This window comes from Pomacea canaliculata, linkage group LG5 (assembly GCF_003073045.1).
Source record: "Pomacea canaliculata isolate SZHN2017 linkage group LG5, ASM307304v1, whole genome shotgun sequence".
Taxonomy (NCBI): domain Eukaryota; kingdom Metazoa; phylum Mollusca; class Gastropoda; order Architaenioglossa; family Ampullariidae; genus Pomacea; species Pomacea canaliculata.
In genome coordinates, this window is record NC_037594.1 from 26,110,784 (window position 1) to 26,125,400 (window position 14,617).

The following is a 14,617-nucleotide window of genomic DNA, read 5'->3' on the forward strand; positions in this document are numbered from 1 at the left end:
TGCGTTGCAGAAGAAAGGCATTGTGTTCGTCTTTCAAACCATTTGTCTATTCGGGTTTTCTCATAAAATGCTTTCAATCAATAAAATTTAAAGGAAAGGATCAAATTTTCGATATTTTCAGTTTTTCACTGCCATCTACTTGAATCAAAGTTGCTGAATACTCTGTGAGTGAATCAAAAGTACTGCTAAATGGTTGGAGGTTTGTTTTATCACGAACTAATATCCTAGACACGTCCTTGGTTTTATAGGCCCTCCAATAGTTTGATAAATCATGTTTGGAGATCACATGTTGGAGACAGACATACTGTAAGCCCAGCAATGAATAGAAAAAAACTTCTCAGAACAAAGAAGAAAGAATTTTAATGATGGTATTATCCATAAATTGACAGCATCTATTCATGATCAGTATACTTTCTTGGATAATTTGAAGAAAATCTCTTCAAAGTTAAATACTTATAAAAATGATATTTCAGTTGATATTTGGTTCCAGCACTTGACTAAGGTGTTTGACAAGGAGGTAGATAACTATATGAAGAAGTGTGGTAGATGATAGGGAGAAAGCTTTTAACCGCCCAATTTCAAAATAATAAATTGCACTAGATTTTAGAAAATTAAAGAATAAAAAAGCTACTGGACCAGATGGGATAAAGATGCATGTCCTGAAAAATGGATTGAATCAATTATTCTACCACTTAACAAAAAAAAAAAAAAAAAGGTGACAGAAGCAACCCTAGTAATTATAGAGAAATTCAACTGTGTGAATTTGGTAGTAAGGTGTGTGGATATATATGTATTAAATAGTAGTTAAAACAGTGGGTAGAAGAAAATAATATTGGAAAATGTCAAGCAGGATTTAAAGGAGGTATTCAACTGTTGATCACATGTTTACACTGTTGGTATGTATACAAAAGCAATTTGCAATGAACTGTAAATGTATTGGGCATTCATTGACTATAAAATGGTTTTTGATTCAATTAAAAGGAATTTGTCGTTGGCTATTTTGTTAAAAAATAGAGTAAAGGGTAAATTAATGAGAGCTGTTAAAGCAATGTATGATAATAGAGTTTTAGTTTTATTTAGTATATTTTCACCATTATTTCTTGCTAATTTCCTGAACTTTCATGAAAATCTCACACCTTAGTATCATTTAAATCTCCTCCATCAGAGATTTCAAACTTTCCATTAAACTAGCTTATTTCCCACCTCTGTCAGACACCTTGTCTGGAACTGAATAACTTATCATTATCTGGACATTTGTGACTGAGAAGGTTGCCACCTGGTGTGCTCTAAGAAGAAATGGCTTATATGTTATCACCAATAAAACAGCTGCACTGGTTAATTGTTAAGCAAAGGATTAAGTAAAAACTAGCGATGTTTGTATTTTGTCATTTTCAAGCTAGCCTTCTTTTGTACTTGTCACTCTTGTACAGCCTGTGATTTTCCTAGAAGTTTGATGTCAAGTTTGGAAAAGGCTGTCATTGTTCCTTGTATTTGTCAAATCTTTGGCATAATGTCCTTTCAGTATATATATTTGTCAAATCTTTGGCATAATGTCCTTTCAGTATAAGGCACCTAAAATTTGGAATTCTCTTGTACCTCACATGCATCAGTCCTCCTCACTCCCAATCTTTACGCAGTAGCTTAAAACACACTTTCACTTAAGTTCGACTTACCAGAATACTGGTGAAAAAATTTTAAAAAAGTATTCCCATTATAATAATTTGTGCAGCGTTAGGTGCCATAGTTTTAAAAATGAATTTAATTTTTTTATTTTACTCACATATCATGTCTCATCCCAACAACAAATAAATTAAATCTACTCCTAAATCTACAAGGTTCTATGCTTAATTGTGGACAGGGTTATCCTAACAATAATGTACACAAAAAACCCTCGATCCTCTTTCATTAGGAAAAAAAAACCTCACCCAAACAACTTTAAAAATATTTGTATTTAAGTCTACATGCGGTCTTAGATCAGCCTATAGAAAGCTGCCCCAGAACAGGTGTATTTTGATTATTTGTCTTAATAACTGGTGCACGCTATGCACCATGAGTGCCGAGTACTATTTATAGCGTTACCATGGATGTGTAGAGGCTGTGTAACACAAGTGCGTAGTGTTACGAAACCGAGGCTTACAGAAAAAAGGCGCGTGTATTTGAGCGCGTAAAGCAGCAGGACTTGATCAAACACTCTTAATTTGGTTATAATTAAATTGTAAGTACATTTTTACCGTTATTCTAAAATAATTATTTTGATACGGTGCATGTGGCACCTAAAATATGACGAAAGATAGGGATATTTGTTTTTTGGAGCGTACTAAAGCTTATTTAGTGTAACCACGACGATCAAGAGAAACGAAAAGAGTATTGACCACCGCGTCGAGTTAGGTATCTTTTTGGCGGTTTACACTAATTGTGACCGATGAATGTAATTTTGATTATGCTGCTGTCATATAAATTGATTTCCGTTCACTTTTATACCTAAACATATACTACAGGTAAAGAGATTTCCATCTCGATTGGCTTTTAATGTTTCCTCGATCGACATACAGTTCATTATGATTGAATTGCACTGTTCCGTTCTCACCATTACAGCGACTTAAAGCGTGCTGCTGCTTTTGGTGAATGTTGACTTTATTTGTTTGAATTGTACAGCAAGATAAACATAATTTTGTTACGAAAGTAATGTATGCAGGCAACACAATCGGCGATACCGTTGAGTGATCTTCGCAGTTTTGTGGTGTTGTCTAGGCTTGTTTGTGCTCTCATTTGTTGTTGGTGTTTAGGAAGTTTGTCAAGTTTTGGTGGTGAACAGTTTCTCAAAGTTTTAATCTGTGAGGCCGTCCAAGCTTGAGTTCGTGGTATACTATGCTGGTGCCCTCTTTTCCTGCTGCCACCGCTTGCTATTACTGCTTAGAAAGCTGTCAAGTCCGCCGTAGCGGTGAACTGTATATATAATTGGCCTTTGTACCATATATGTGTTGTTTTATTCTAGATTTTGAAAAAACTTCTGTATAGGTAGTTATATCAGAGAGGGTAGATATTTCATGCATAAAATACTGACGGGTAAAAACTATCGCAAAGACTCGATATCTACTATTTTCCTCCAGTAACTCTAGAACCTCTCGAAAACTGAATATTCCCATTCCTAGACTAGACCTTTTAAAATCAAGTCTGAAATACTCAGGAAGCGTGCTATGGAACAGCCTTATAATTCCTCTCCAAATCGACCTCCCTGAACTGCTTTCTAAATACTTTCAAGACATGTAGATGAGGCTTCTAGAGATTCCTCAGAACTCCAGGAAACCTTTTAAATTTATACATTTTTTTTTTCTTAACCACCACTTTTGTACATATCCACCTTCCTTTATGTTTACTACAATTTATTCTACAATTCTTAATGACTTCATTTAGGTAGTTAATTTTCTTCCCTTTAAAGGATGAGGGCTAAATAAAAAAAAAAATTATTATTTTACCTCTCGTAAATAAAGAATTGTCTTTGTCATTGACATAGGTGGGTTGAGGCAGTTGTATATTTAGTGCCATTCTGTATTTAAACTAAAAAATAAGATCATGACATGACACACTTGCATGATTGCCAGTGAGAAAATAATTACAATGATTTGAAAGAGTTAAATGTATTTTGAAACTTTCCGTGAGCAACGCTTTCTTGTAATGATTTTGTGTACAGCAATCCAGCGTGTACACGCGCGCTTGTGTCGACACGTGCATGCCGACTGCCGCACCCTTTCACCTCGGAACTCGATCCGTGCTTTCACACTTCGATTTTCTTGCTCATTTCGAGAATCGGTCCTAACGAAAGTAAAAATTATTAGTCCCAGGAGACAGTTGTTGATTAATTAAATGTAAGCTTTATAAACGTACGGTACAAAATCTTCGGAGGCTATAATAGGGTGATGGCTGCTGTGCCGGGTGGGTTGTTGTTTTTTTTTTTTCTCTTTCAACCCCGATTCTGCCACCCCCGCTCCGCAGCCTTGCGTCATCAGTCTGGCGCACATGTCAGGCAAGCAACTCGAGGGCTTTATAAGCCGGTGCATTCTAAGATCGGCTGAGATTTGTTTTAAAATTCATCTACCTTTCATTTCCCTTTTAGCCTGCTTAGCAGGCAAGTCGACATCAGTTGAGAGGAAACGATATTGTCGGTTCTAAAAGACTAAAAAGGTTCGATCTGATTTGAAAGGTGAGTTATGGTGTGGCAGTTTTTCAATGGATTTGTTGGGGAAACAGCATAAAATGGTGATGGGGTATTTTGATGAGTGACCTGTGGTGTTTGATAGATAAAGCCGTGATTTTGTCGTTTTGTGAGATCGCAGATTTTCAGCTGCCAGACACTCGAATGCTTTGAGCCGATTGGCGTGCTCGCTGTAGCGTTCAACATCGCGAAGCACAGTCTTAGGCAAATTAGTCATCACAGACTAAAAGAATTATTTTCTGACAGCATTTTAAAGAAAATAGCAGGACATAGAACGATCAGTTAAAACCTTTAGCAGCAACGACAGCAGTAAAATAAAGATGTCATTATTGGAATAGCCATTTTTTAAAATCCATGTTGTGTCTGTGTGGGGTAGTGTAAATTGTTGCTATACTTTATCTAGAGCATTAAATAACTTTAACAATTGCGCTTACTTTAGAAACATCAACAGACTTAACAACAATTTTGTTGTTGTTAGCAGCATCTTGATCACAACTATATAGAGATTATAAAGCCCTTTGTCTCCATTTCCAAGCCCCAGACAGGTTTGTACATAGTATTTTTTTCACACCTGCCTGATGGGTGACATAATACTGATGATAATGATAAAGATGACAAAAGAGAGCAAGTGGAAACAGAATTTGCTGGTATGAAATTCCTGCCCTGCCAGGATACTCCTATCCATGCAATAGATTTTTTGTGAAAGACAACAAACTGAAAAGTGATTTGATCACAACTCATTTTTTTTTTGTGAAACAGGGCAATAATTTTTGTCAAGGATGCCATTTGCCACAAGCACACCAGCCAAAAAGCATGGAACTTCTGATGACTCTAGAGTCAGCATCGAGCTTGATGAAACAGCAGAGCATGAGAATATGCTGAGTGCTGAAGGTGGTGACAACTGCACTCAAACAACCAGCATCACTCTTGATGATGGTGAGGTCCTTGCACGGGTTTATGTTTATATACTCTCCATATTAATGTTTATGAACATACTGTCTCAGAAAATTATCAGTTTTGTTGATTTTATTGCTTGTATTTTTTAAAGTGATTCTTATATTTTGTGTGTGTGTTTTTAAAAAAATTTATTACTTACAGAATTCACAAGCTCACAAGTCAAAAGGCCTATGGTGCCAGATGATTCTGGAGTCATCATTGAGCTTAATGAGACAGCAGCAGAGTGTGAAAAAATGTTAGATAATGATAACAGCAACACCATAATAAGTAAGAATCACAACCAACCTGCCTTACTTATGTTTCAAGAGAGAGTAGTATTATATTCTTGCCACCTATTCTGGCACATAGTTAATTTAAAATGTCTTCATGACTTCAAACATTGTCCTCGGTAATCTTTTTGTACGCTTCTTTTTTTTTTTTTTTTTTTTTTTTTTAAATTCATTTTTGTTTAGTTTTATTTTGTGAATTGATCATTTCTTCTCAGCAGAGACAGAAGAATCAGATATCACCAGCACTGCATCATGGTTAATTTCCATCCACTCCTCTATTTCAAGCTTCTTTTTAGACAAGTCTTCTATGCTAAAAAAGGTGAGGGTTTTTTTTTTTTTTTTTAAATTTAGTCAGTGAAATATTCTTTTGTACCTATCAATTTGGAAATGAAGACTATATTTGCTAGTGTGTCTGTAATTGTTGGTGTGTGAGAAAAAGAGAGGCATTTTTTTTTTTTTTTCTCCATAGATCTGTTACTGAAAACTATCGAATCCATGCCTGTGATGCAATTTGACAAGATTATTAAAAAATATCAAATCTGACTATGAAAGTTTTGGTTTTATTATTTTTGCCAGGTGTTTGTAGCTGTAGTGGTTGCTTTGTGCTTCGCTTACTTTGCTGCATCCATTGTGTTCCACATCATTGACTTCTGCCCAGAGCGTCGTGACATAACACCTCTTGTTGCTGTGACCTGTGTGGGTCTGTTTTTGGGTGTCATGACATTCATGTCTTCCCACTTTGGTCATGACATTCAGCAGAAAGTGCTGGTGCCTGTACATACGGTCATCAGACGTCATTGGAATTTTCTGAAATGGTGAGAATAAGAAAGACTGCTTGAGTGATAGAGCAAGGAACTAGCTTTGGCACAAAGGGTTAAGGGGGAAACAGTTGGGTTCATAAGCTGATTAGCTTATTATAAGACCATATGTGGAAAGTAGTAGAGTGTGCTAAAGGAAGATGCAGCAGCTTCCACAATCATTCAGTCATTGAAAGTATTAAAGCCGTATAGTATACCTTTTTGCATGGCAATCATTGAGCAAAAGGTTTTTAAAAGCCAGTGACAAGAAATTTAATTAGGTGCATGTTCTGTTTCAGGGTGGTGGTGGTTGTGCCTCTGGCAGGCATTGTTGCCATTATCATTGGCACTGTCTACAACCATCCAAGGAACCTCCTGTCTCTCGCAGGCTTGGCCACCTTCTTTCTTTTACTCTTCATCTTCTCTGCACATCCAACAAGAGTAAGTTAAAGTTGGATTAGCCTATCAGTAGTAAGTGTGATTAACCTATGTTTGTTGTAGCATAGAGGTGGCTTTACCAATCCTGACTGGAATCCTCCCACTATGAAATTGATAGCCATGTATTAATCTTGCTTTTCTTCCTAAAATTAGCTCCCTTTACATCTCACCCTCCATAAATGTAAATCCCTTGATTTTTGTTTTTATTTCTCCTATCCTGCTCTTCTTTTTGAAGTACTTTTCTATAAACAATTTGAATGGCACCTGTGTGTGAGATGGAGAGTGAGTGAGAAATTGGTAGAATGTGTAAATCAGTTTAATGGGTTTGGTGGCTTTCAGGTGAACTGGCGTCCTGTGATTGGTGGCTTCATTCTGCAGTTTTACTTCGCTGCTCTGATTCTCAAGTGGGAAATGGGCTACAATATGTTCCGTTTCATGGGAGAGGAAGCTCGTAAATTTCTTGCATTCACTGATATTGGATCCAGATTTGTCTTTGGTGATAAATTCACAGACCACATCTTCGTGATGCAAGTATGTTGGCAGATAATACGTCCACTACAAATCTTCTGTATTGCATGTATGAATGATTTTTGTGTGTGGAAAGTGTATATAATTTTGGGTTGCTGTGTTTTGTTTTTTGCACCCTTTTTATGTCATTTTACATTTTTGCACACCTCTGCATCCACTTTTTTTTAAAATATGAAAGTTCAACTGTAGGGAGAGCAATATACACATATTTTAATTTAAAGAAATAGAGATTTGGTGACTAGTCAGTATTTCAATGACTAATGTCCCTTCATTTTTTCCTTCTTACCTTCTTCACTTTTTTCTTTCCTGTCCATCACCCTGTGAATCAAAAGCTGTTGCTTCTATTGCAGGTGTTGCCTGTCGTCATGTTTTTCAGCTGTGTTATTACAATGTTGTATCACCTAGGCATCATGCAGGCCATCATCGGCAAGATTGCACTAGTCATGCGCTGTACACTGGGTACCACCGCAGCAGAATCACTCTGTGCAGCAGGCAACATTTTTGTCGGCCAGGTTAGGATAAGCTCTTGTGTTAGTGAAGTTTGCCAGTCCTAGATAATATCTGTGCATTAGTTATAGAAATCTGTCTTAGTGTTAATCATAAAATGAAGGGATTTTTAGAGACACCCACTTATAATGATTGGATTGGTTTAGATCTGATAAAAATAAATTAGAAGTCTTATTGGCTTGTCACTGAAGAGAGTACATAACAATGTGCATGTGTCAATATTATCATGATCTAGATTTCTGTAACCAGAAAATTGCTTGAATTATTAGTGTCATGTTTTCTGCATCAAATAATGTGTCATTGACATTTGATAACAATGTCATAACATTAGCATTCATGTCTTTTTATTAATTCTAAATGTCGTATTCAATGACACTTCCATCTTAACTCTTAAACATTTTCAGACCTCAGTGGCAATTTTCTTGAGATCTTGAGCCCTCTTATGTTTTTTGTGCAATATTTCTGTCCGATAAAACTCAGTGATTATTTTTTTGCTTCATGTGGGTTAGGTTAGGTTAGAAAGTATCAATGCCAGTAAGATCTAGATTATTACAATGTTTTTGTGTCATCATTTGTTAACTTGGAAATAATTAATTTCAGAGTCAAAATTTATTTTCTTGCCTTATTAAACTTACAAAACTCATTAAGCTTTGGAAAGTTTGTTATTGTTTTATTCTCATCCATCTCCGCTTATGATATTGCTGCAGACGGAAGCACCTATCATGATCAGACCCTTCTTGTCACTGATGACCAAGTCTGAGCTCCATGCTGTTATGGTTGGTGGATTTGCCACCATTGCAGGGGGTGTTCTGGCAGCATATATTAAGTTTGGAGTAAGTTAACTGCTGTGACATATTTTATAAAGTTGTCATGAGCTATTTACTTACCTCATTTTAATGTGCTATCAAGCAGTAAAGAGAAAAGTAAAAAAAGCTCCAAATCTTGGTGAATTGTTGCAACTGTGTAGAATTTTCCAGTTATTTATTTGGGATATTGTTTATAAATAATTTCATAAAGATATGACGATATTCTGAAAGATTTGATGATTTGTGTTCTGTATTTCCAGTCATATAATCAGTCATATCAATTTTTGAAAACATATTTTCCGTCATTTATCCTTCAGCTTATTGTTTTACTTAAGGTGACATGCAAAAGATTCAGTTCTCTAGGTTATTTAGTAGATAATTCAGTCATCTATTTTCTACAAGTAGTTTTATTTGGATTTTGTTCTTAAAGATTCCTGCAGAGCATCTGCTATGTGCATCTGTCATGAATGCACCCTGTTCCCTGGCTGTGTCAAAACTATTATATCCAGAGACAGAAAAGAGCAAGATCTCAAATGTGAATGCTGTGGTGAAGACAAAAGGGTATGACCTTGTTCATATAGGCCATTGATACCTTACAGAAGAATGCAAACAATTTATTTTCTTGAAATGCAAAGTAGAAATTTTATATTATTTGTAGGCAGCTGTTATCAGTTACATTACAAACAACCAAAAATTAAAAATGCAGTTTACTGCATTTCATTTCAGCATGTCACATCTGCTTGTTTATGTCGAAGCAGGAAGTACTCAAACTTGCTGGAGGCAGCGGCAGCAGGCGCATCACAGTCCATAGCATTGGTGGCGAACATTGCAGCCAACCTAATTGCATTCATTGCTTTGTTGGCATTTGCCAATGCTGTCATTGCATGGCTTGGTGGGTTTGTCTGCCTCCCTGACCTTTCCTTTGAGGTGAGCACTTTTATTTTTGCATGTCCATTTGTATCCCATGCTGGCCACTGTCTTCAAACAAGTTTATCCTGGGGTATTGGGTAAACTTTATAAATCAAATTATATTACTTGAGTGCATCTAGTCTGCTATTAGACTGTCCGCATCATTTTAATTTTTAAGCAAATATGTCATGATATTAGGTAAATTTAAAGACTGTTCATTTCTGCCAGACGTTTGGGAGCGAATGTTCTCACAAACTTGAAAACCAGTGATTTGATTCTCTTTGCTTGCAGCATTTTTTTTCTCAGCTCTCCACAAGAAAATTGAAAACTCTTGAAAAGAAATGTCTGATGTACCCATAATCACATACAAACTATAGTTTCTTCATACTGAATTTAGCTTTATTTTTTAATCTCACAGGAATGGTCAGTATTTTCTGTCATCAGATATCTTTTATAACCTGACTATAAAGGATAATGGAAGAGTTATATTAATGACTTTTCATCAAAATTATAATTTCAAATGTGTTTTCATTATTAGAATAAGTAGACATTGAATTCATAAAAAGTTTTATTTTTGCAAAAAATTTATACATATCAGCATACTTAAAACTATTCAAAAAAGAGCGACAGTTGGTGCTTGGTACATATGTAATATAAATAAAGAAAAAAGACTAAAAAAAACCCAATAAAACTTGTTATTAATTTCATCACTTGATAACTAAAATTATCTTTGTGAATCAAGATAATGCAGAATGAGGCAATTACAAGGTACATATTAATTCTGACTTTGCTGTACCTCACTGTCAGAAAACATATTCATTCAATTATGACTCATTTATACCTTGACTGGGCCTGGGGAACAGGTCCTGCACGGAATCACCACCTCACTCCTTTGCCTTCCTTTGGAAAGGGTGGCAACATAATACTTAAAGCTGCTTACTTATTGGAGCTGTACACTGTTCATGCAGATATCTGCTTTACCATTGCCATTATGTTGAGCTGTTTCATTCACCACAAAAGAATAAATTTGAAAAAGACAAATATAAGCTGATTGAAATATTAAGTAGAGAAAAAAATTCAGTTTTCCAATGCAACTTTTTTTACTTCTTTATAGCTTTAACCGCTCACAAATATTTTTGACGTCAGCAACAGCACAGCTAAATTATAGTCTTTCCTTTGAGTTTTTATTTTGTTGTTATTTGCTGACATATATTAGACTGTGTCCATATGTGTGTGTTTTGAACATTTTTTACCCTTTCTCATGTAAAGGGCATTGAGGCGTCTATTAAATCTGGAAATGCGCTATATAAATTTCCCTTAGTATTCAATGAAAAGAAGAACAATTAAAATGAAAAGAATAACATTTAACATTTGTTGGGTGCATCAGCTGCATCCAGGCACATCACAATCTTCAACAAACTGATGCATCTATGCTGTGTTAAATTTCACACATGCAAAGTGTGATTTCACCTGTAAATGTATGCCATAAAATCATGAAGTTTTATCTTTTCAGAAAATCTGTCACTACCTGTTAATGCCCTTGGTCTACCTGATGGGTGTCCGGTGGGAGGATGCTGGTCAGGTGGCAGAGCTAATTGCCGTGAAGACATTCCTTAACGAATTTGTTGCATATGAGAAGTTGTCTGTGTTCATCAAGGCAAGGAATGAGTGCAACCTTGACTACCACATTTTGTCAGTAAGTGTCGTGAACTAATAGAATTATCAATGTTCTTGGAACCAGTGCATTAATGTGTCTAAAAAGAAGATTAGGCACTTTCAGTAACAATAATCACAATAACATTTTTTAATAGAGAGTTCAATGTACTTGAACAAAAGAGCAGCCTGAGAAACAGATAAGTAGCACTGTTTTAAATAATGAAAAAAAGAGCAGTAGCTGGTTTTGTGTGGTCAGTATGTAAAGCATAAGAGTTATTTCATCTGGGACCCTGGAGGTTAGAGAAAGAACAGGAGCAGCTGCAAGATATTTTTCTGATACTGCATGTGACAGTGATCCATAAAGTGTGTGGTATTGTACTAAGAAAGACAACAAATCAAAAACTAAGATTGAGGAGTGGCACATGACCTTTAACGTTACCAGTTTGGTGGTCAGCAAAGACAATTACTGCATTTAATTCACAGTGGAAACTTTGTTGCTTTGTGGTTAGTGCACCTGATTTACAAGTGAAACTTGCATGGGCCAGAATGAGTTGAAAACTCCTTGACAGAAGGTGTTATGCTTTTAGACACAAATACATAAATGATTGACGACAAGCTGTATTTAAGTTTCTAGTAAAACTATGATTTATCAGATGTTTGTATCAAAACATTTATATAACTTATGTAATAAGCATACTAGATTTGCATAGAAACAAATTTTGTGTGTGTGTGTGTGTATACAGCCACGATCAGTGACCATTGCCACATATGCCTTGTGCGGCTTTTCCAACCTGAGTTCCATTGGAATAATGCTGGGTGGTCTCGGACCCATGGCACCTGACCGAACTAGGGACATGGCACATGTTGTTGTGAGGGCGCTCTTTGGTGGAGTCATTGTTTGCTTAATCACAGCATGCACTTCAGGTAAAATACAATCAGCTGCTTGTACTTTAGAAGTGTGCTGGCCTTTTCTTTTCCCTGAATAATCTCATATTTAAGTTTCTTGTTTTTATTATTTCAAATCTGGAAGATTTTATTTAAAACAGTTGCTGATCTGGTGACTCTAACATTTTTGTAGAATAAACTATTCAGATATCTTCTGATTTTTGTTACAGGGTTGCTGGTCCCCGAGGCATCATTAGATCTTGAGGCTTGTATGTCTGCTATGAGAAATGAAACCCTAACAAGTCAAGTCTTTCAAGACAATGTCACTGATGTTACACTGGGGCTTACTACAATCAATATTGGGGCTTTTGCATGAAAAAGAGGCAAAAGCAGCATGAAATGTAGGAAATAAGGAGAGTTATGCCAGAAAAGGATGCATGTTTTCTGTATCACTGACATTGTTTGTATGTGATTTTTTTTTTTTAAACAAGGGAGTGACATTGGTTGCAACACATATCACTAGGTTAGCAGTTGAATTGCTGGTGCTATTTTCACATTCTGGCATTATTTATGGGATGTTAAAATGAACCACTGTTCAAATTTATTGAGCCACAGAGAGGTGTTTCACAGAATGAATGCTCAGATTTTCACTAAACTCAGTTTTACCACTGCCATGCACCAGAAGTTCCAACTTTTTGTTGGTGATGCATTTCCTATAAATTGTGTGAAACATTCATTTCTAAATGAGACAAGGTCAAGTTGGGTAATTAAAATCTGCAATTAAAAAAAAGGTGTCATTCATAAGAAATTCCATGTTTTCCAAGTAACCAGTTGAAAGAGTAAGCCCAGACTTGTTGGCGATGTAATAGGTCCTGGTCTGAATGTTACTTTGACAACAAGGCATTGAAAATAATTTTTAATAAAGGTACACATAAATCAACCTAAATTCTTTTGACGTCACTTAAAATTTCAGCCTCTACAAGAGCTTAGAGCACCTGCTTTTGAAGATGTGCCATACAGCAAACCTACTATTGTGACATCTTGAGAATTAAAGTTTTGACCTACTGTTCAAAGGGAAGATGAATAACAGTGTTCAAAGACTTGTATCTCACAAGTTATTTGCTCAGATTTGGGGAAATAGTATTTTGAGGTGAGCCCTGGTCTGGTATTTGAAGATAATTTTCACTTGAACTGACCTTTAAAGAATGTACTAAATGTTTGTGTCTTTATCTGATGGTAAACCTGTAAATTAATGGCTTCCATAGTTTCTCACTTTTACCCGGTGTAGAGAACAGGGACAAAACTGTTCAACTCTTTAGACAGGCTCATTGTGTTTTGTGCTGACTTGCATGCATAATATAAAATGTAGATGTGCAAAGAAATATCAGTCTACATGGTGCAAGTTAGTTTAACATAAAGAATTAACTTGCTACTTTTGTGAAGGTATCCCACCATATGTGCTCATAATATACCAAAGGTAATATACTTTATGTGCAATGTTTGAACCTGCAGATGGTTATTTATCTTGTCAATAATAGAATCCACAAAATTGCATGGGGAGCCTAAAATATACAGCTCCTCAATGGTCTCAATGGCAGCATTATGTACTAACATTTTACAACCTCAGCACAGCCATATGAAAAAATGCAATATTGGTTTCTTTGCTTGAAGGTAGAAGGTGTAGTTGTAATGGCAGTTTGGTCAAATTTTAACACATATTCTACCCATTAACATATCCAAGACTGAAAAAAAGAATGTGCTTGCAATGAACATTCCACATATACTGAGGATGCACAGGAAGTTATAGGTCATGTGTACCAGGGCAAAGTACCAATAACTGAAACAATAGGTGCCAACACCGTGTAATATTCAAAATCAATAATATATTTTATCATATGCCCTTAGCTTAGTGAGGGATTTCTATTTATAAATTAAAAATTTTATTTATTCTTGTTTTGGATTTGTAAGTAGAAATAAATTTGTGCTGCTTCTGCTATTTAAGCATTTTATGACAGCAGTTGGATTTCTTTAGGGGCTGGAGAAGTGGCGAGATAGCAATATTGCATGTTTTATTTATCAATACATTATTGTTCCCTAAATTAAACATGAAGACCATCAATGGATTTTAAGTTTAGTACACACCCTATTGTTTCTTTTGAGTATTTTATGGTGTCTTATTCTTCAAAGTACACCGCATTTGTGTGCCATTTGATTATTTTGCTGGTTTTATTTTATTTTTTTGTTTGCTTGCTGACTTTATTAGACAGCATTTACTTATTGTCCTAAAAAGAGGCTGTTTCTTACTGCTGCTGTTTTCTGTTTGTTTTTTTGTTCCTATTGGATGTGTGTCCATTGGCTTATAAACTTATCTTTGACTGTCCAGAGGTTTCTAGATTGAATTTACAGCTTTATGACAGATTGATATTTCTTTCTATAATAATCATTTGGTTTTTATCATGGTTATAGTCTTTAAGATGAAAAATTGTTAAGAACCCTGAACAGTACTTCTGATCTTGAATTTAAGTACATATTAATTTTCATTACTTTTTGTGCTGATTTTTTGTGTATTTATTTGTCAATAATGTTGCTTAGAAGGAAAATGTAGTTTCGTAACTACGTAATCTGGTGTCACCATGGCCTTGTAACGGAAAT

General features: G+C 35.5%; 1 protein-coding gene across 4 annotated transcripts; it reads left to right on the forward strand.

Annotated features, from left to right (window-relative positions):
• The first annotated feature begins 2,104 nt into the window (after positions 1 to 2,104).
• LOC112564679 (solute carrier family 28 member 3-like) lies at positions 2,105 to 14,512 on the forward strand. 4 transcript variants are annotated; one of them, XM_025239665.1, is made up of 14 exons: positions 2,105 to 2,215; positions 4,973 to 5,149; positions 5,312 to 5,437; positions 5,655 to 5,758; positions 6,016 to 6,254; positions 6,536 to 6,677; positions 7,014 to 7,205; positions 7,553 to 7,714; positions 8,417 to 8,542; positions 8,946 to 9,076; positions 9,274 to 9,442; positions 10,938 to 11,120; positions 11,824 to 12,004; positions 12,196 to 14,512. In XM_025239665.1, the coding sequence occupies exons 2-14, from the start codon at positions 4,993 to 4,995 to the stop codon at positions 12,339 to 12,341; spliced, it is 2,058 nt and encodes a 685-aa protein (XP_025095450.1). In that variant the 5' UTR covers positions 2,105 to 2,215; positions 4,973 to 4,992; the 3' UTR covers positions 12,342 to 14,512. The 4 variants fall into 4 exon arrangements, with proteins under 4 accessions (XP_025095450.1, XP_025095452.1, XP_025095453.1 ...); XM_025239667.1 differs by having other exon boundaries at positions 5,658 to 5,758; XM_025239666.1 differs by lacking the exon at positions 2,105 to 2,215 and adding an exon at positions 3,821 to 4,201.
• Positions 14,513 to 14,617: the final 105 nt, after the last annotated feature.

Bases quoted from the DNA above. Each gene is read 5' to 3' on its own strand.
- LOC112564679 (XM_025239665.1), top strand. From the start codon at position 4,993: ATGCCATTTGCCACAAGCACACCAGCCAAAAAGCATGGAACTTCTGAT. The intron at 7,715-8,416 runs GTTAGGATAAGC...ATATTGCTGCAG, and splicing joins GCAACATTTTTGTCGGCCAG to ACGGAAGCACCTATCATGAT. The intron at 11,121-11,823 runs GTAAGTGTCGTG...GTGTGTATACAG, and splicing joins TTGACTACCACATTTTGTCA to CCACGATCAGTGACCATTGC.